Source organism: Pongo pygmaeus, chromosome 10, assembly GCF_028885625.2.
Source record: "Pongo pygmaeus isolate AG05252 chromosome 10, NHGRI_mPonPyg2-v2.0_pri, whole genome shotgun sequence".
NCBI lineage: Eukaryota > Metazoa > Chordata > Mammalia > Primates > Hominidae > Pongo > Pongo pygmaeus.
This window is the reverse complement of record NC_072383.2, coordinates 60,653,085-60,672,391: the sequence shown is the minus strand read 5'-3', so window position 1 is coordinate 60,672,391 and position 19,307 is coordinate 60,653,085. Positions and strand designations below refer to the sequence as shown.

The following is a 19,307-nucleotide window of genomic DNA, read 5'->3' as shown; positions in this document are numbered from 1 at the left end:
GTGGTGGCACGTGCCTCTAATCCCCGCTACTCAAGAGGCTGAGGCAGGAGAATTGCTTGAACCCGGGAGGCGGAGGTTGCGGTAAGCCGAGATCGTGCCACTGCAACTCCAGCCTGGGCAACAGAGCAAGACTCCATCTTGGCAGGGAGTGGGATGGAGAAAACAGTGTCAACTATGAGAGGAAAATAGGAGTGTGATGTGGATTTCTCCCAGCCCAGCCCAGTCATGAGTCATGTGACCTCTAGCTTCCCCTCACACTATGTCTCTGAATCTCCTTTCTTCCTGAATGAAATGGGTAGCAATACTTCCTTTTAGGTACTCATAACATGCTCAGAAATTAAAATGAAAAGTAATTGCATGGTAATATAAAATACAGTATACTGTGTTATAATTTTAATTGCATGTAATCCTACTGATTCATTATTTTAAACATTCATTCCCTTGAATGATCACAAAATAGTTTAGTACAATGATAGTTGTATCATCTTCCTTAACGTGGCCTCAGCAGTTAGTAGTCACTGAAAAATTAACGGTGTATTCCTTGTTCTTAGGGTAAATCAAATTTTATATTTAGGGTATATGAAGAAACATCTATGATAGAGTCATTAAAACTTCTGGGTCCCCATCCTGGCTAACACGGTGAAACCCTGTCTCTACTAAAAATACAAAAAAATTAGCCAGGCGTAGTGGCGGGCACCTGTAGTCCCAGCTACTCGGGAGGCTGAGGCAGGGGAATGGCGTGAACCTGGGAGGCAGAACTTGCAGTGAGCCGAGATCACGCCACTGCCCTCCAGCCTGGGCGACAGAGCGAGACTCCGTCTCAAAAAAAAAAAAAAAAAAAATTTTGGGTCCCTAGCCACTTGCATTGAGCAGATGTCTGCAGTCCCAGGTCTGTTTGACTTGTAGAAATGGTTAATGCTTTTCTTGCTAGTGAAGAAGGTGGCCAGAGTCCTTTCTACATGAACCATTTTGATCCACATCAAAGAGGAATGTTCAGTGTTCTTGGTATGCACAGTCTGGACATTCGGGGATTATGGAACTGGAAGCAGATTACAAGATGATGGATGTGGCAGGCACATTAATTTTGTTTGGTCTTGCATTCTGACCTCAGAGCGCCCTTCATGTGGCTCTCTGGGTAATGTGAACTTTGTTTCATAGACTCTCAGGCAGGGTGATTAATTGAGCAGGCTTGAGGGTTTGACATGTTCACACAGAATGTGGCAGGTGTGTGATGAGGAGTTCAAGGGACGGGCACTCTTGCCTCAGCACCAGGGAGAGCTGATGATCCTGCAGTCGTGACTAACCCTTGCTCTTCTGTTGCTGGGTTTTGTTTTTAAGGTTTCCATGGTGATTGAAATAAAATATTTAAGGGGCTTCACCAAGCTGGACAGAATGTTTTGGTGGAGTCAAGGCGCAGATAGGAGGGAAGGGCGTCTGGTTGATGGACATTTCACAACAGATTTTACTGTTCTGATGCTGTGGCCTCAAGGAAATCACCCCTACCTTTGCTTCAGGTCACAGCCAGAAATGGATCTCCCTCAGGAGACATCCATAGCCCTGAGGTATGAGGGTGATGGTTTTCCCTCCATTCTGCTGGGACATATTTATAAACTCTGATTTGATTACATTAAGTTGTGCCGGTGTCATCATATCTTCAAATAACGTACTTCTGTCCTTGCAGAATAATCCAAGTTTGCAGCTGTTTTTCATCAAGGGCAGTGTATAGAAGAGATGAACGTGGGTTTCAAGTACATATTTGATGAACACAAGTGCAACATTATCTGAGGTGATTTCTTGCAGTGTCCTTGGAACTACCCCCAGCTCTCAACGCCAAGCCGGGTTCTGTTTGTCTGCTGTTTCCCTGGTGCTGCTTGGCTCTCTGGGATTTTTCCTGCTCAAGAGTTGTCTCCAGAAAAGTATTCCTTAAGCCTGAACCTGCTTTCAAGACAGGAGGCTATAATTGGGGAGGTTCAAGTGTGCTGGTGGGTCAAAATGACGGGTGCACCACCTTGGCATCCCACCTAACCTTGAGAGCAGGTGGCTAGACCCGGCAAGCCTGGCTTTATTCAAAAAAAGACAGTTTCACCATCTCTGTGCTTTGCTCCTTAGGAGAATGTCTGAGTCATAAAAAAATCCACTCCAGTCCCACCTACTTCCTCATTTAACCCCTTTTCGTAAAACGGCATATGAGGTTCAAATTTTCTAATTATAAAATGGCAGACTAAAAGCTATTGTGGCATTTTTTCTGTTTATAGTAGGTCCCCTGGATCATGTAGAAATTTAAATGTGAACTTCTCTTAAAATCTTCATAAACCAGGCAGAATTTTATTCGTATTCAATTCTGTAATAGCTTATATATACAAGCTCGATTCTTGTTACTTTGAGATTTTTGACAACAAGTTAAGAACAGAGCTTTTCATGAAAGAATCCAACCTATACATATTTGGGTCTCAGCCATTTCACATTTTTTCTAACCCAAACCAAAATATTCTATTCCTGCACTGTAAATCAGGCAGCCAGCCTTGGCTCTGGAAAAGCTGTCTCATTTGACTGTTAGCGTGACGTTAGTGATCACCAGTGGCTTGGCTGACATTATTAATTTCATTTCATTCTTGACCTTAGACTTTCTATCTTGATAAATCATCTTGAATTGCAAGGCTTCCAATGCTCTTCTCGTATAATCTGATGAGATTTTCCCCCTCTAAGGGCAAGAAAAAGGAGAGATTACTCAATTAAAAAAAAAAAAGAAGATTTGTATTGTACACAGAAAATTCTTATTTTGATTACTTTCTCTCAAATGCTGTGAGGTCTGAACATTTAAAAAATTAATTAATGTATAAGTTTTAGGTAGAGGACTCTAGTTTTTAGTCAGAGAACTTTACAAAAGATTTTCTGTCGTGGAATCTGCCATCTCATTTATCTTATTTAACACATGAGTATTCTTATTTTCCACATTCTGCTGATGAGGGTGGAAATTGGAACAACTCCTTTGAAAAAGAGTTTGGCAGTCTCCCTAAAGTTGAAAGTGCTGTGGTCCAGCAGTGTTACTCCTAAGTGTGTACCTAACAGAAATGTGTACGAATGTTCACCCAAAGACCAGAGCGTGCATAGCAGCACTGTTCGTAACAGCTTAAACAGGAAACTTTCATGCGCGTCCATGTGAAGAGACCACCAAACAGGCTTTGTGTGAGCAATAAAGCTGTTTATTTCACCTGGATGCAGGTGGGCTGAGTCCGAAAAGAGAGTCAGCAAAGGGAGATAGGGGTGGGGCCGTTTTATAGGATTTGGGTAGGTAAAGGAAAATTACAGTCAAAGGGGGGTTGTTCTCTGGCGGGCAGAGTGGGGGTCACAAGGTGTTCAGTGGGGGAGCTTTTGAGCCAGGATGAGCCAGGAGAAGGAATTTCACAAGACAATGTCATCAGTTAAGGCAGGAACAGGCCATTTTCACTTGGAATGTCATCAGTTAAGGCAGGAACCGGCCATCTGGATGTGTACATGCAGATCACAGGGGATATGATGGCTTATCTGAATGCCCTTGGAAAATAGAATGGGTAAATAAATAATGAAGTAGTCACAGGATGGAATTAACGTACAGCACGGAGAATGAGCAAGTGGCAATTACACACGATGTGGATGAATTTCGCAGACTTAATACCCAGCAAAGAGGGCATCCTGTAGGATTTCAGATGAAGCACAGAAACAGGCAAGGCCAGTCTTGAAGTTGGAATAGTGTCCGTTTGGGGCAGTGGCAGTGATTGGATGGGATCCTGATGATGGGGTGCTGGTCCCAGGATGCTGGTAATGTTCTTTCTTGATCTGGATGCTAGCTACACAGGTGTGTTCAATTTGTGAAACTTCATCAGCTTGTATGCGTATGAGAAGAGCACTTTACCACATATAATTCACTGAAAAGTTTAAGTAGTTTCACTTTATTTAACTCTATGTATCCTTTCTTTAACTGCACATTACCCTTTGCAGGAGGGGCCATCTTTGGTGCCAGTGTCTGCACTCCTGCCTCCTCTCTGGGCCACTGTCTTCTTTCCTAGGAGTACCTCCAAATGCTGTGCTGTCTCCCACTTCTCTGCCTTTGCTGTGGCCACACTTGCCCTAGAGCTCTTGCCTGACCAACTCTTAAGCTCCTTTGCAGACTCTCTCTGATCCTCTTCGGTGTGTGACCCACTCTGTTCCTTGGTCCCTGTGAATGGCTCCATTTCTGCCTGTAAGCCGTCCTCAGCCTCCCTCACTCGTGTGTGTCAGCTCTGAGCAGAGGGGCCTCTTTTTGTGTTCTTTGAGCCCCAAACCCCTAGCCCCTGGTACTTAGCATATGTAAGGGCTCAAATGTTAGTTGCATGAATTCCTTTGTCTGGATACCCCAAGCCCTGGGACAGTCTCCTTCTTGGCTGACACTACTCACTGGCCAGCTGACCACAAAGCAACAGGAAAAAAAAATTATCAAAAGGAGGAAGAAAATGAGGAAGCATTTTGTATTCCCTAGCAAGCAATTTTGAGTAACCTCAAAGCCCCATCTTTGTGTCCACTGGAAGGCTGGTGCTCAGCCCTCCGCTGGAGCCCTGGTCACCTTAGACTCCTCCCATCACCAGGGCTAGTTTCCCTCCCTGGGGTCTGAGTTCCCTGCTTCCAGCTACCCTTTTCTCCTTGCCCTGCTGAGGTGCTCAAAACTCTCCCTGAGCCCAGGAAAGTGGAGCTCAGGGCCATGTGATCTAGAGTGAGACAGCCTTGGGTTCAGGTTGCTCACCTACTCTAGACTTCTGGCCTCCCTCTTCCCTAGTGAGAGGCTTACTGGAAGCTTCTGGAAGGTGCCTCTTCTTCAGGCTTGTTCCCTCCTGTTATGCCTCCATCCCTCAGGGTACTCAGAAACTTTCTTTGGGATGGAGTTGTATTTTTCCACAGTGCAATGCTCATCTCCCTTCTCTTCCTTTGAAACCAGTTTCTGCTCAGGACTAGAGAGGAGAGTGGCCATAAAGACATCCAATTCCCCTACTCCAACTCTGGTGTCCTGCCCTGACACAGTCAGTTATTCCAGCATCCTTTCCTGAGAGGTGTCCTTGTTCCTGGCCAGATATAACCATGTTTGTAAGTTTCCTTTTTTTAGCTGCTCAGATCACTAAGTGATGAGGATATGTCCTGTTCTCTTTTTAACAAATCTGTGCTCTTTAGAGTCCCTAAGAGTCTTGATTACCTGCATTTGGTCTTGCTAGGGCAGAGGTTATCAAGCTTTTTCCCCCAGGTGATATTTGTGGCACACACATGAACTTGGGGTATACCTCCACCCTCTCCCCTCATTTAGTAGCATTCTGTTGTGTTTCCTTGAAGGAAAACCTCAAAATTTAGGATTAAAATGGAGGTACAAGAAGAGATACTTTTTTTTTTTTAATCGGAGGGTGGGCTGGTACACTTTAAATTGCATTTTAAGGCTGGGTGTGGTGGCTTACGCCTGTAATCCCAGCACTTTGGGAGGCCAAGGGGAATGGATCACCTGAGGTCCGGAAGTCAAGACCAGCCTGGCCAACATGGTGAAACCCCGTCTCTACTGAAAATACCAAAATTAGCCGGGCATGGTGGCACATGCCTGTAGTCCCAGCTACTCAGGAGGCTGAGGTTCACTTGAACCTGGGAGGCAGACATTGCAGTGAGCCAAGATTGCATCACTGCACTTCGGCCTGGGCAACAGAGTGAGAATCCGTCTCAAATAATAATAATAATAATAATAATATTAATAATTGCATTTTAATATCAACTGCTAATTTATAGTTTTCTCATCTGCAGGCTTATTAAGTAAAGAGACAAAGCATTATTATTTAGATATTCTTAGGATTGTAAAATAACATCATGGGGTTTTAAAAACCACATGCAGCCATGCACATGTGTTTTTATGGGAAGACATCTATCAATTTATAAGAAGTTAACTAAATCCAAACTACATGTGTCCAATATGGTTTTTATACAATATGGGCCTAGTTTTAACTTTTTCAAAAGATTGAAGGCTGTGTTATTTTATAGTTTAAATAATCACTAAGTTGTGATTGTGTAGAACAGGTCAGAATGTCTTGTATTCATTCTTCTAGCAAATACTTATTCAGCACCTTTACTATGTTGGGTGCTATGCTGGGCACTGGAGTAATGTTTTAAAAATGATGAACACATGGCCGGGCATGGTGGCTCATGCCTGTAATCCCAGCACTTTGGGAGGCTGAGGCAGGTGAATCACCTGAGATTAGGAGTTCTAGACCAGCCTGGTCAACATGGTGAAACCCTGTCTCTACTAAAAATACAAAAATTTGCTGGGCATGGTAGTGGGCACCTGTAATCCTAGCTACTCAGGAGGCTGAGGCAGGAGAATTGCTTGAACCCAGGAGGCGGAGGTTGCAGTGAGCCAAGATCGAGCCATTGCATTACAGCCTGGTTGACAAGAGTGAAACTCTGTCTCAAAAAAAAAAAGTCAGTAAATTATTAGCAAACTAGCAAATTCCTGCCCCAGCACTTTACAGACTTTGGGCTTATTGCTTATGGTAAATCCAAAGTAAAATCATTTTGAAGACTCAGGACTCCAGAATGCTGACTTGAGCAATGCTTCCAGAGGCACAGACCAGTACAAATGAAGTAATTCTAGCCAGTCATGGTCACTTGAATTCTGGGCAGGCCCTAAGAAGTTTCCAAATCCCCAAGTTGTTTGGCCACTCTGCTTTTGTGGACAAAACATGTCTGTGCTGGCCTGATGGGAATCTGCGGCTGCCACATCCCTGCATTGGAGCCAGGCCCCTGCCCTGCTTGCCTCTTCTCCAGGATTTTGGCTTTCCCTAAAATTATTAGAACAAGAAGCAGTAACGCTCTTCTCAACAATCTTTTAAAACTTGCTTTAAACACTGGGTTCTCAAAAAACTAATTTTTAGAGGGTTTTTTTTTTTCGAATGAAAGTAATCTGTGTCCAATGGTCAAAATATCCACAATTATGGGTACATTAAAAAGAAAACCCTCAGATAACTTTTTTTAATATTTTGATGACTGTACATGTGTAAACATGTGTGCATATAAGACTATATAAACTTTTATGATTGCACAAAAAGATAGACTAACAAGCATAAATGTTTTCCTCTGAAAACCAACAGGTTTTTACAAATTGTGTGCAGCCATGTATTTTAGCATCTCATTTATCATTAAGCAACCATATGTTTGCTCTGTTTGTACCAAGTTCTTGAGATGAGTTCCTTTAACGCCATTAACTCCATAGGGTTTGACATATGCAACAGCAGTAAGTATTGAATGTGCTGGTAAGGAGGTGGGTGGTGATTTTTTAAAAAAGAGAGAGTGGTAAAAATACATCACAGGTACACATGGAGTACTTATAATTTCTATGGTAAGCATGATTATGACAGAAAATGAATCATGCCACCTGTGCTGTGTCAGCAACAGAGGAAGAAAAATCAGAAGGATGGAGAAATCTAAGAGTGTGGCATCAGTATCAGTGTGGGGGGGGGGGGTGAGTATGACAGTATTTCCTCAGGACTAAGACACCTGTTTGTTTTTTAACATATCTGAATTTTATATTTGATTTTTGCTGCCAGCCAGGGGACAGGCATGACATGTCATCTCCTGGACATATATGAACATCAAAAGGGCAGACACCTGCAGGGGTGGAAAAGATTTCCTCACCCATCACAAGGTCCCCCATAACAAAAGGCAAGATAAACAAGAGAAAAGCATACAAATCTATTTAATATAAGTTTTACATGACACAGGAGACTTTATGAGAAATTGAAGACCTAAAGAAATAGGTAAGCTTTGTATATTTTTATGCTTAAGTTTGAGGAAGACTGGACAGTCATGGAGAAATATAACTGGATAAAGTGGGTATGATCTAATGGGAATAAACTGGGGAGAATTTAGCAAGGCTGTTTGTTCAGATTCTTCTGTATCCCTGTGTCTTCAGAGTTAAAGATGTTTCTTTCCTCTGGATGTAGGGCGGGCACCTCTGGAATGAGGATCCTGTGACCTGCTTCAGGGGAGAGGGACAAGGGGAGGTTGGGAGACTTTCCTGTTTCTGCTGTTTCCTCAAATGCCAAGGTGTGCCATATTTTGGAGTAGAATGTCCTGAGTCCCAACACACCAAACTTTTGTGGGATGGGTGTCCAGCGGCTTGGAAGAAAATCCTGCAGAGAAAAGTGAAGGGCTTGTTAAGCATCACTGGATCCAACTAATTGTGCGGAGGAGTTTGAGGAGGTGTGAATCAGACTCGTTTGGCCGCATTCCTGAAGTGGGAGTCAGAAGTAAGCTGGCTCTAGAGGATTGCAAAGCTGGCTTAAGAACTTCTGCACCCTTAGCTTTGAGGCTTCCAGTGCTGTTGCGGATTACTTAAAAAATGCTGCGTCACTGGTGCTGTCATGAAACACACAACACTTCTATGTGGAAAATTATGAACATTCATGATTCAGAGTTGAAAAATGATGAGAGCAGTTGGATTCTAAATATAAAGGTTTTGGAAACCTTAGCCAACCTACTTCACTTCTATATCCCTTCTTAAATATATATAATAGTGATAGATAATAAAAATGTGTCTAGGTCTCAGCTCTTATGAAAAGGATAAAATTAAAATTTGAAGTGTTAAGAAAGAATTATACATATTTTAATTGGCCACTTTTTTTCTTCCTGAAAGTAATATAATGATGGTGCATCTAATGGCATATATGTTTGATGAAATATCATACCCTGTTGTTATCCTGGGAGAAAGCAAGCAGTTTGTGGAAATCATGAAAGGCTGTGTGTGTGAAGGCGCCTCAGAGTAACATAATGTTTAAGGCCCTTTCAAACCTGCACATCCTCAGAGGGAGAGGGTAGGTGGCCCCTGCAGTTATCAAAGCTGTTGAGGAGTTCCCAACTAACCCGCAGACATCTGCCTCAACAGATCTTCTGACACAGCCGCCCAGGCAAATGGATACCAGCCAAAAAGAGCCCAAGGGTCCCTGGTTTAAAGCACCATCAAAGAGCCCACTCATCCTCCTGTTAGGAGGCAAAGCGCCTGAAATCTCCACACTTACCCTTGTATGGGAGAAGAGATTTCTTACCCATTCATGGCTGATGCCCCTATAACAAAAGACAGATTAACAAGAGAAAAGCAAACAAACTGATTTAATATAAGCTTATGTCACACAGATGTCTTCAGAAATAAAGCCCCAAGGAAACAGGGCAAATTGTATTTTTAGGGACAGTCATACAGAAGTTTGATCAAAGGACAAAAGATCTAATGGTAATAAACTCAGGGGTAGGGGTACTTAGCAAGGCCTGTTTGTTCAGCATCATCTTGGCATCCCTGTGTGATATTTCTTTCCTCTGGGTATGGTGCAGGGCCCCTCTGGAATCGGGTCTTAATGATCTGTTTTCCGGGAAAGGTGAGCTAGGTCTCATGGCTTACTTTAGAGGAGGAGTAAGGGGGATTCTTCCTAGTTTCTATGGCCTGCTTCTACTGTTTCCTCAAATGCCCAGGTACTATGATTTGAGGTAGTGTGTCCTGAACACGAATCACCTTCTTAGACACAGGGTTTGTTAAGAAATGTGCTCAGGAATATCCTTTGGATTCTTACCTGTTAATAATATATATGCATGCCACGTATCTGTATTTACACACACATACACAGCTTTAGTCTGTCTGGTGCTGCTATAACAATACTACAAACTGAGTAATTTATAAAGAACAAAATTTATCACAGTTCTGGGGTCTGGGAAGCCCCAAGATCAAGACACTAGCATCTGGTAAGGGCTTTCTTGCTCTGTTTTCACATGGCAGAAGGTGGAAGGGCAAGAGAGTGAACTCACTCTCACAAGCCCTTTTTTATAGCAGCATTAATTCACGAGGGCTCTACCTTCATGGCCTAAACACCTCCCAAAAGGTCTGCCTCCCAACATTGTTGCATTAGGGGTTAAATTGCCAACACATGAATTTTAGGAGACACATTCAGACCATAACCTGTTCATTTGTATACAGATGGTTCCCAACTTACATTTTTTTTTTAAATCAGGGCAGCCTTCATTTTACAAAACAGAATGAAAGCACCGCTACTTTTTTTTTTTAACTTTCTGATGTGAAAGCAATATGCATTCGGTAGAAATCATACTTCAAATTGATTTTGAATTTTGACCTTTTTCCAGGCTAGGGATATGTGGTATGATACTCTCTTGTGATGCTGGACAGCGGCAGTGAGCCAGCAGCTCCTAGTCAGCCACACAATCATGAGGGTAAACAACCTACACTCTACAGTGGACTGTGTTGCCAGATGATTTTGCCCAACTGTAGGCTAATGTAAGTGTTCTGAGCATATTTAAGGTAGGCCAGGCTAAGCTCTGATCAGTAGGCTAGTTGTATGAAATGCATTTTGACTTATAATATTTTCAGGTTACGATGGGTTTATTGGGATGTAACCCCACTGTAAGCAGAGGAGCATCTGTATACATATGTATGTCTTCTATAAAGATCTGTGCATATATGACCCAGCACTCAAAAGTTCATGCACACATACATATTGTTTGATGACCTGCTTTTTTACACTTAACGCAACTCTGTGTCATTGCATATTCTCTATAGTGTCATTGTAAGTGACACCATAGAATTCTTTTGTTTGGGTTTATGCTAGTTTATTTAATGAGTTTTTCATTCAATAATTTCTTCTAGTTATTTAATGTTATAAATAATGTCAGAGACATCTTTGTGCCCATACCGTGTGTGGCTCTGTGTGTGTGAGTTCTTTTAACAAGGTTTGCTGATTCAGACTTTGCATGGTCTAAGTGCAAAGGATCACAGGCCTCTTATGGCCCCTTTATTATGTTTTGTAAAAATGTGTGTGTAGGTTAAAGGCCCAACATAGGGTTAGGATGAGGGTTATAACCATGATGTTAAGCTCAGGCTCAAGATCCACCCAGTCTTGGGCGAATGACCTCGGGCTAGGTCTTAACCTCTCCAGGATGTAGTGTTCTCATTCGTAAATCGAATCGACTCCTGCTTTGTAAAATTGTTGGGGAGTAAGATCAGGTGTATGAAGTACCTGGTATGGCACTGGCACATGGTAACCCCTAAACCCATGTTAGTCCAGCTTGGGTAGTGGATTGTATTCATGCTGATACAATCTGAAAGTTCTGAAAGATCATAAAGGGCTTAGAACAGATGCTGCTGTCGGTTGACCACTTACGCCTTTGTTCCTTAGTTTTCATGGATGGACCAAAATAAAAGGAATAAAACAGTATGTACCCAGTAGGCATGACGAGCTTCATGGGCCTGTGACTTATGCGGTCGCAGAGGGTGCTGTGCTTAGTTTAATGCTCTGCTGTCCCTGTCTTGAAATTCTTAATTTTGAACACAGGCTCCCTGTTACTGTTTTTCACCGGGCCCCACAAATGATGTAGCCAGTGTTGTCCAGAAGATTGTTAAGAGGGTAAAATTAGAACTCTGAAAGCACTGAGTGTAGTACTCAGGGTATAATAGGATTCAGTAATCACTAGGTGACTATAATAATATTTTGTAAGCAGAAACAACTAAGATAAGTATATTAATAGACATTACATTATGAAAACAGCAGTGTGAGATACATAATTAATCTCATTTACAGATAAACTGAGGCCCAAGAAATTAAATAACCTGCTAAAACCATATTGCTTATGAAAGCAGAGCTTGGATTCACACCCGAATTCTTCTCACCCAAAGCACCACTGTTGACCTGACCTATTAAGTGTTAGTTGCCTTCATTCCTTCCCAGGAGAACCTCTCTGTAAAACCTCATATTTAAGCTTCCTTCATACCCACCGGCACCCCAAGCCTTACTCCCAGTAGGATTTTCAGAGCCCCTCAAAGTGATCCAGAATTCCCACCAGACCTAGAAACTGTTGAGGCTACAGCAAATGGGAAGCACAGTTCTCCTGCTCACCCTCAGTCACCCTGTCTGATCCCATCCTGTCCTGTCACCAAGCCTGCCCAGAATTACTTGCTCAGAGTTCCATATCTGGGCAAATATGACCAGCCTGGTGACAACTTAGCTTGCTTCCTTTGGTTCCTGAAAAACTTAGCATCGGATGACTAACATCTAACTAATACCTCCAGACCTTCATGAGAATCAGTGAGAGATCCGCCGGCATTGGGTCCTAGCAAAGTAGCTGTAGGAGATGCCTATGACCCATACACTGAGGACCTGACCATCTGCCTGGTGGCAGGGATCTCTTGCTTTCCTACACTGCCAGGCTGTTATTTGCTCTGCCCACTCTTTTCCCTGCCAGAAAAGAGAGAAGATCCATTCCACCACGCTGCTCAGAAGCAGGTGGACAGCTTCATGTGGGGAAGTTCTAGTGCAGGCCTGCTTGCAGCATGTGGCCTCTGAGTAGAGAAGTTAGTAAGTGAGCATTGCATCTCTCGGATTGCTAGATTTGAATTTTGAATGTGACAATGAGACTGTTGTTTCAAAGCAATTCCCTAAGTGGCTGTTTGCTCAAGACTTTTGTAGTGTGAACAGAGATTTGGGGGAGGGGGAGAAGCCATCTGCTCCAGAATAGTCTTCGAATGACACGATCAAATGACTGCAGAGCAAACTGGAGGGAGTCCAACAGAAAGTTCCTGTCTGCTGCATCCAGCCCCAACCAGCACTCGAGCCATTGTGTTTACATGGAAGCTCACACGCAGGTTTCAAAGGCAAGGCCGTGATAACCAAGGATGTAAGTGAGATGAGTGTGGAAAGGACCACGTCAGGGAGCTTTCTCACCCCGTATCTCACCAATATACCATTTGGAAAACTAAAATTCAGTCTTCAGAGAGAAGCTCAGTCTTTTTTCCTGATGCCTTCAGCTATGCATTTGGTTACAATTAATGTATCAGATCAAATGAAAAAGTTACATTCCTTTGTAAATTCATTTTTATGTGCTCATCTTTTATTAGTGTTTAAACTCTGAAATCTATTTACTTAAAATATGAGGCAATTTTCTTGTTTTTAAAATATGGCCTGTCTCAATTTGCAAAACGTCCTTGATTCTTATTTTGTTTCTCTAAATACGTGTATGTATGTGTTTTTTCTTTTTCTTTTTGCTATTAGGCATTCATGCAGCCTCACTTGCTGGGAAATGAGTTCACACATTTGGAGTTTCCAAGGAGAGTACAGAGAAAGGAGCTTGGAAAGAAGATGCTCTACAGGGACTTTAATATGACAGGCTGGTAAGAACATGCCTTCCTCCGCCTCGGCACCACACAGTGTGTGTGAAGGAAGCATCATCACCATAAACAGCCAGTTACACGGTTTGGATCAGGAAGCACAGCCAGAGACCAGGGTTTGTGGTGAAAGACAAGGGGGGTACACCTGCCTCTACTATTTTTGCTCAGGACCAAATCATGAGCCTTGGTTTGCCTCTCTGCTTCTTCGAGGCCCTCCTTGGGGATATTGGACCCCATGAAACTGACCTGATTTCTCACTTCACATGTAGCAAACATTTGAGGGCTTTAAAAACACATGAAGCTTCACGTGTTTAGGTCAGGGTTGTTAAAGAGGTAGAATGGCCAAAGGTTTATTGAGCCAGACGGACTTGGGTTTGAATCCTGACTCTGATTCTTCTAAATGAGCAAAGTTGGTTAAACTGCTTAACCTCTACAGCCCATTTTTCCATGGATAAAGTGATAAAAAGATATATCCTTTGAAGGTTCATTATCAAGGCTAAAGTTAATGAGCTATTCTCATTAATATCACATTCAAATTGAAATAAGAACTCTTGTCGGGGGGTTGTCGTATTCCGAAAACACAACTGTGGAAGCATCAAGACCATTTCTAGAATGGAGCAGTGGCTAACGTTGACTAAGACCTCATCTATTTCTTTCATCTGACTGATAGATATGATGACAAGTACTTATACACTATAGGGTTAATGTAAGGATTAAATGAGAGCGCAGTGCCTGGCACTATGTGGGTGAAGATTTGCTCTTGTGCCCTGGGGTCCTAACGAGCGAGCCTCCTGCCAGTCTGGAGACCATATGAGAATGAGATGATGGACCCCATATCTCCAAAAGAGTCAAAGAAGTAGATTTTTCTTATCTCTTCCCCATTGACCAAAATAGCAATAGCAGATGGTCACAGCCCAAATTCCCATGGTGATGACTTGGCCAGGGATCTACTGCCAGGGTACATACTGTCTTCAGGGAACAAGTTGAGCTACCCAGAGAAGATAAGAGGCCAATCTAAGTGGCTTCTGGTTGTCCTTTGCCAACCGAGAGAAGTTTCTCACCTGTATCCACTCTTCTTCCTCGACAACAAGGTTGGCAAACTATGACCTAAGAGTCAAATTCTGCCTACCCCAGCTACTTCTAGAAATAATTTTTAAAATATAGCTACACCCATTTGTTTGTTTGATCTGTGACTGCCTTCACACTGCAACAGGGCAATTAAGTAGCTGCATCAGAGACTGGTTCTCAAGCCTAAGAATTTACCTCTGCTCTAAAATATGAATGGATTTATCAGAAAGGGTTCACCTTTGCAGCTCTGAGTTCTGGAGTTTTGATGCCCCAAGGTCATCATACCAACCCTGACTGGGTTTTCTTGTGAATCCATTTTTATTTGGTTAGCAAAATCAGCACTTGTACAGGAAAAGTTTAAGATGAGAGCTAGTGTAATTCAGCAAAGCATCATGGGGTTTAGTCTGGGAACTGTAGAGTTTGGAAAGATGGAACATTAGGAACCCACATGGTTGGTAAACACATAAAAAGAGTAGATCTAGAAGACAGCAAGGAATATGACCAAATAGAAGAGGAGATACTATGGGAGACAGATGGGGCTGGTACTGAGGGAACATGATAGGGAAAATGGGATGCCAGACAAATTTAGATTTACCGGGAGGCTATAGGGTGCTCTTATATATTCCTGAGAAAGAGAATTAAATGAAAGTGATGTTTTTGGAGGGCCATTCTAAGAGAGGTTAGAATGAGATTGACTAGCAGAGAAAGCAGATTCAGGTACCCAGAGAAAAACTATCTTAGCAACATTTATGTGAGGTCTCGAGGCCTAAATAGAGGGATAGAAGCAGAAAACACAGAAGGAACGAAAATGAATGAGAAACTAAATGATTTAGGCCAAGGGATAAAGGTAAGAGGTTAAGTCATTGACAGCACCAGTTGCCTATTTAAATATGTCTCTTCAACAAGTCTGTAGGCTCTTTGAGGGGGACACCAGTGCCTAGTCCTATGCCTGACACATAGTAAACAGGCAGCAAGTATGTATTGGCTGAAAGGAAGAAAGGAGGTATAATTGACAGAAGTGGGGAGATCAATGTTGCAGACAGTTGATGTGCACATTTAAAACAGATTGAGCTTGAGGCAAGGCTGTACCTATGTTCTTTCTATGCCAGAAAGGCAAATTAGATCTAAAGTAGTCAAAACAAATGATAAATATCTGCCTAGGATTTTGTAATAAGGAAAAGTATCTTTGTTGCCGATGCTTAGTATTGATTCAAAGGGGGAGAAGAACAGCTCATTGTTACCAGCTTTGAAAAGCACTCCTAATGAGATAATAGGCATGGTCACTTTAATGGGCAAGATGCTTTCAAAGGCTGTAAAGGTTCCACTCAAACCTCTCTTTGTAAGTAGAATGTGTGATGAGGTTAGTTTTTTTATGTTTCTTTCTCCAAACCCTGGAAGCTCTGCTTTTGTGTTTTGTTTGTTTGTTTTTGTTTTTAGTGGCTTGTACATTTTAATATTTAGCAAATGGCTAAAGATTGTCCTGGTTTTATAATTTAAAAAAAAATGTAGCTAAGTTCAGGGACTAGATTATATCCAACTTTATATGCATACAGTTACTTTCTTTCACTCTTGCGTGCACACTTGCTCTTGTTCTCTTTCTCATTTTCCTTCTCTTTCTCTCTCTCTCTCTCTCTCTCTGCATTAGCATGGTCCTAAGCAGATAAACAGTCCACAAATGGGCTATTTTTAATTGTATGGAACTTCACAGAAGGTACTGAATAATGAAGGAGCCACAACTGAGAATGGCTTTAGTCAGATGTGATTTGCTGATTTGTTTTCAGCCTAATTCCCCAAACGGCTGTTGGCTCACAACCTTGGCTACAAGCAGATTTATGTGCATCTTTGTGCATTTCCTACCTGTTCCAACTTTTGATTTGAAAATAGGACTTAAGTTGAAGAAAAGCCCTTTACGTCTTTGTCAGAAGAACCTAAGAAATTGAAAACCAGTTTAGGCCAAGCACAGTGGCTCCTACCTATAATCCCAGCATTTGGGGAGGCATAGGTGGTAGGATCAGTTGAGTCCAGGAATTCGACGGTGCAGTGAGCTAGAATCACACCACTGCACTCCAGCCTGGGCAACAGAGCAAGACCTCATCTCTAAATAAATAAATGAATCAGTAAATCAATCATCCATTCAATTTAGTCTACTGCCCACGTAAAACACTCCCCCCAACTTTAATGAATTCCTTTTTCAAATGTTTTTACCCTCTAGCAGAAAGCCTTAGATCTAGCAGTTATTTTTTAGGACTTAAAGATGGGAGGCTGGGCATGGTGGCTGATGCCTATAATCCTAGCACTTTGAGAGGCGGAGATGGGAGGATTACTTAAGCCCAGGAGTTCAAGACCAGCCTGGGCAACATAAGGAGACCCCATCTCTATAACAAATTTTTTTTAAATTAGCCAGGCATGGTGGCATATGCCTATGGTCTCAGCTCCTCAGGAGGCTGAGGTGGAAGGATTGCTTGGGCCTGGAAGGTTGAGACTGCAGCGAGCCATGGTTGTGCCACTGCACTCTAGCCTGGAACCCATTTTTCTGAAACCTTCTAACAAGTAAAAGGTCCACCTACTGCAAAGCTGTTTAATCCTCGTAGTAAATGCCTAGTTGTGGAAATTTTTCTCTTCCTCATCTCCCACTAATCATCGTGGTAATGGGGCTGACAACTATTGGAAGAGCTAAGGGCCAGACACTATGATGAGAGCTTTACCTAATTCCTCATACCTAATGCTTAAAACAGTCCTATGAACTAGGTACATTTTACAGTGAGGAAACTGAGGCACAGAGCTAAGTTGCTCAAGGTTACATAACTTGTAAGAGGAGAAAGTGGGATATGAATCCAGGCAGCGTAACTTCAGAGTGTGTGGTGCTTACTAAGGTGCTAAACTGCCAAATGTGGAATGACTCCCCCTTACTCCCGTTTTGCAGGTGAGCAAATTGAGGCCTAGAGGTATTAGGCGGTTTGCTCAGCTTCCCCTGATGCAAATGTGTCAGAATAAGGACTAGAATCCAGGTTTCTGACTTTTTGTTGCGGTTCTTTCTAATACAGTGTGCCAGTCAGCTTTTCTTTAGGATAATTAGACACGATCATTCAGTTTCGAGCTTTGTTGTACATTTAAGCAGGGGCCCTCTATCCACCAGGACTGGTGTCTTGACGATCCTATAGGGTCAAGAGGATGGAATGAAGCATTTTAGGAGCTGCTGAGGCTGTCCCTTTTCTAGTCCCCAGTCTGACCCTGTAGACCATTGCTCAAATTAAACTGATGCTTCACACTTCTCACTAAGAGCTTGCGTGATTTGGGGGTGGGGGTTCTGGGGAAGATCCCAAAAGAACCAGTTCTTAGAAAAATTGCCTGCTCTCATTAGAGGAGCACCACGCCGGCACTCGGTGGTGTGTCTGCTGCAGGAGGAAGTGTGGGAGAGGATGTCAGCTCTGGGAAGCCTTGTCTCATAATTAAGGATGAGTCTGTTGCCTCTTTATGGGGATCCTTTTTTTCCCACCCTCGTGCTTTCTCGGAGACTGTGGAGCAGCTTGGCAGGCCCAAATTGTTTTGAGGACAAAAGGTTATTGTCACCAGGACCTTCATAATGCAGTTGGCCTCTTCCCTGGCTCCCCCACCTCCCCTTCCCCCTCTCCTCAGATAGTTTGCACAGTGGCTCGATTTACAAAGCCGTTCTCTTCGCAGTGCCCCCAGCGCTGAGTTCATTCCTGATGGAGTCTTCCCTTGCTCTCCCTATCACCCCCTTGGGTGTCACCTCCTGTGCATGGTGTCATTGGTCCCGGTGCCAGAATCCCCAAGCTGGGGCCCATCCTCCCCATCCCTTTGTGTTGAGCTGCTGTTGCAGGATGCACACTGTAGCTGGCATTGTGTTGCCTTGAGAGTGGTGTACCCCGACCCGCAGCCCTCTGAGATGTCTCAGACCATAATTTACTGGCAAGTGTCTGTTACCGAGTTGAAACAGCAGTTTCTTACAGCTGGCTTTGAGGCACCAAGTCTCTGCTCCTGTGACCGCTGGCTATTTCGCTTTCTCAAGTAGGATCAGCGTACTTCGTGCCATGTCCAGCCGCATGGGGTGGCAAGCAAGCCAGGGACCCAGAAGGACATGTGTGTGGGAGGGGGCTGAAACTTCACCCTTGGCGCCAGGCCAGATTCTCCAGCAGCTGTTCCTGGGCTGATGGGATTTGTAGAGAGAGCAAGGGCCAAAGAAGAAAAGTCCATCTTGTGAATGCTAGATTGCTTCCAGATGGTTCTGGTCATGAGCAAAGTATACCAGAATTCTTCCTTTAAGCAAAGCCTTTCGTAACGTTATGATGGTCTCATTTCAGGGGCAGGCTGGACTGGTAACTTGAGATCACATGCTTGACTTGGTAAAGAGAGTCCTGTTTTGGCGATAGGCACCTTGTGTACTTTGCTCTGCCAAGCTTCTGGGGCCTTGGGCAAATCCTGGGCCTAGGTCTCTTGTAAATACTTCCTCTGACCATTGCTGCCAACCTCTGAGTGTGGTGGCGGCGGGGGGTGGGCTTTGCTCTGCTTTTAGAGCTGCTGGAAAAGACAGATCCCATTAGAAAGATTCCAGAGATGGCAATGTTTTATTTTGTCCCTTAGAGCCCCTAACTTTTTATAATTCTAACTTGATGATACATCACGATAATTTTCCCTCCTCTGTTTCCCTTAAAACTATGAGCAAATAGGGGATTTTCCACTGGGAGCAGAGTGGAGTTAGCCCATTTTCTCCTTTCAGCACTTTCTACTTTTATTGAGGCAAAGAGAAATTTCCACTCTCTGTGCTCTCGAGCACAGTAGCCACTAGCCACATGTGGCCATTTAAATTAGTTAAAATTACATAAAATTAAAAATATATTTCCCGAGTTGCCCTAGCCACATCTCAGTTGTTCAGTAGCCACATGTGGCTAGTGGCTGCTGAATTGGACCATGCAGATATAGAACGTCTCCATCATCACAGAAAGTTCTATGGGATGGTGCTGTGGTCTACATAGTAGAAGAGCGTGGGTGTAGTTGGGAATGGTGTGGTGCAAGGAGCTCTCTG

At 43.2% G+C, this 19,307-nt stretch overlaps 1 protein-coding gene across 1 annotated transcript in view; it reads left to right on the top strand.

Annotated features, from left to right (window-relative positions):
* PPM1H (protein phosphatase, Mg2+/Mn2+ dependent 1H) overlaps positions 1 to 19,307 on the top strand; it is a 290,291-nt gene that overhangs the window by 200,761 nt on the left and 70,223 nt on the right. The window contains exon 6 of the mRNA XM_054444105.2: positions 13,080 to 13,198. Within this exon, the coding sequence (XP_054300080.1) occupies positions 13,080 to 13,198 (119 nt within the window). The remainder of the gene's footprint in view (positions 1 to 13,079; positions 13,199 to 19,307) is intronic.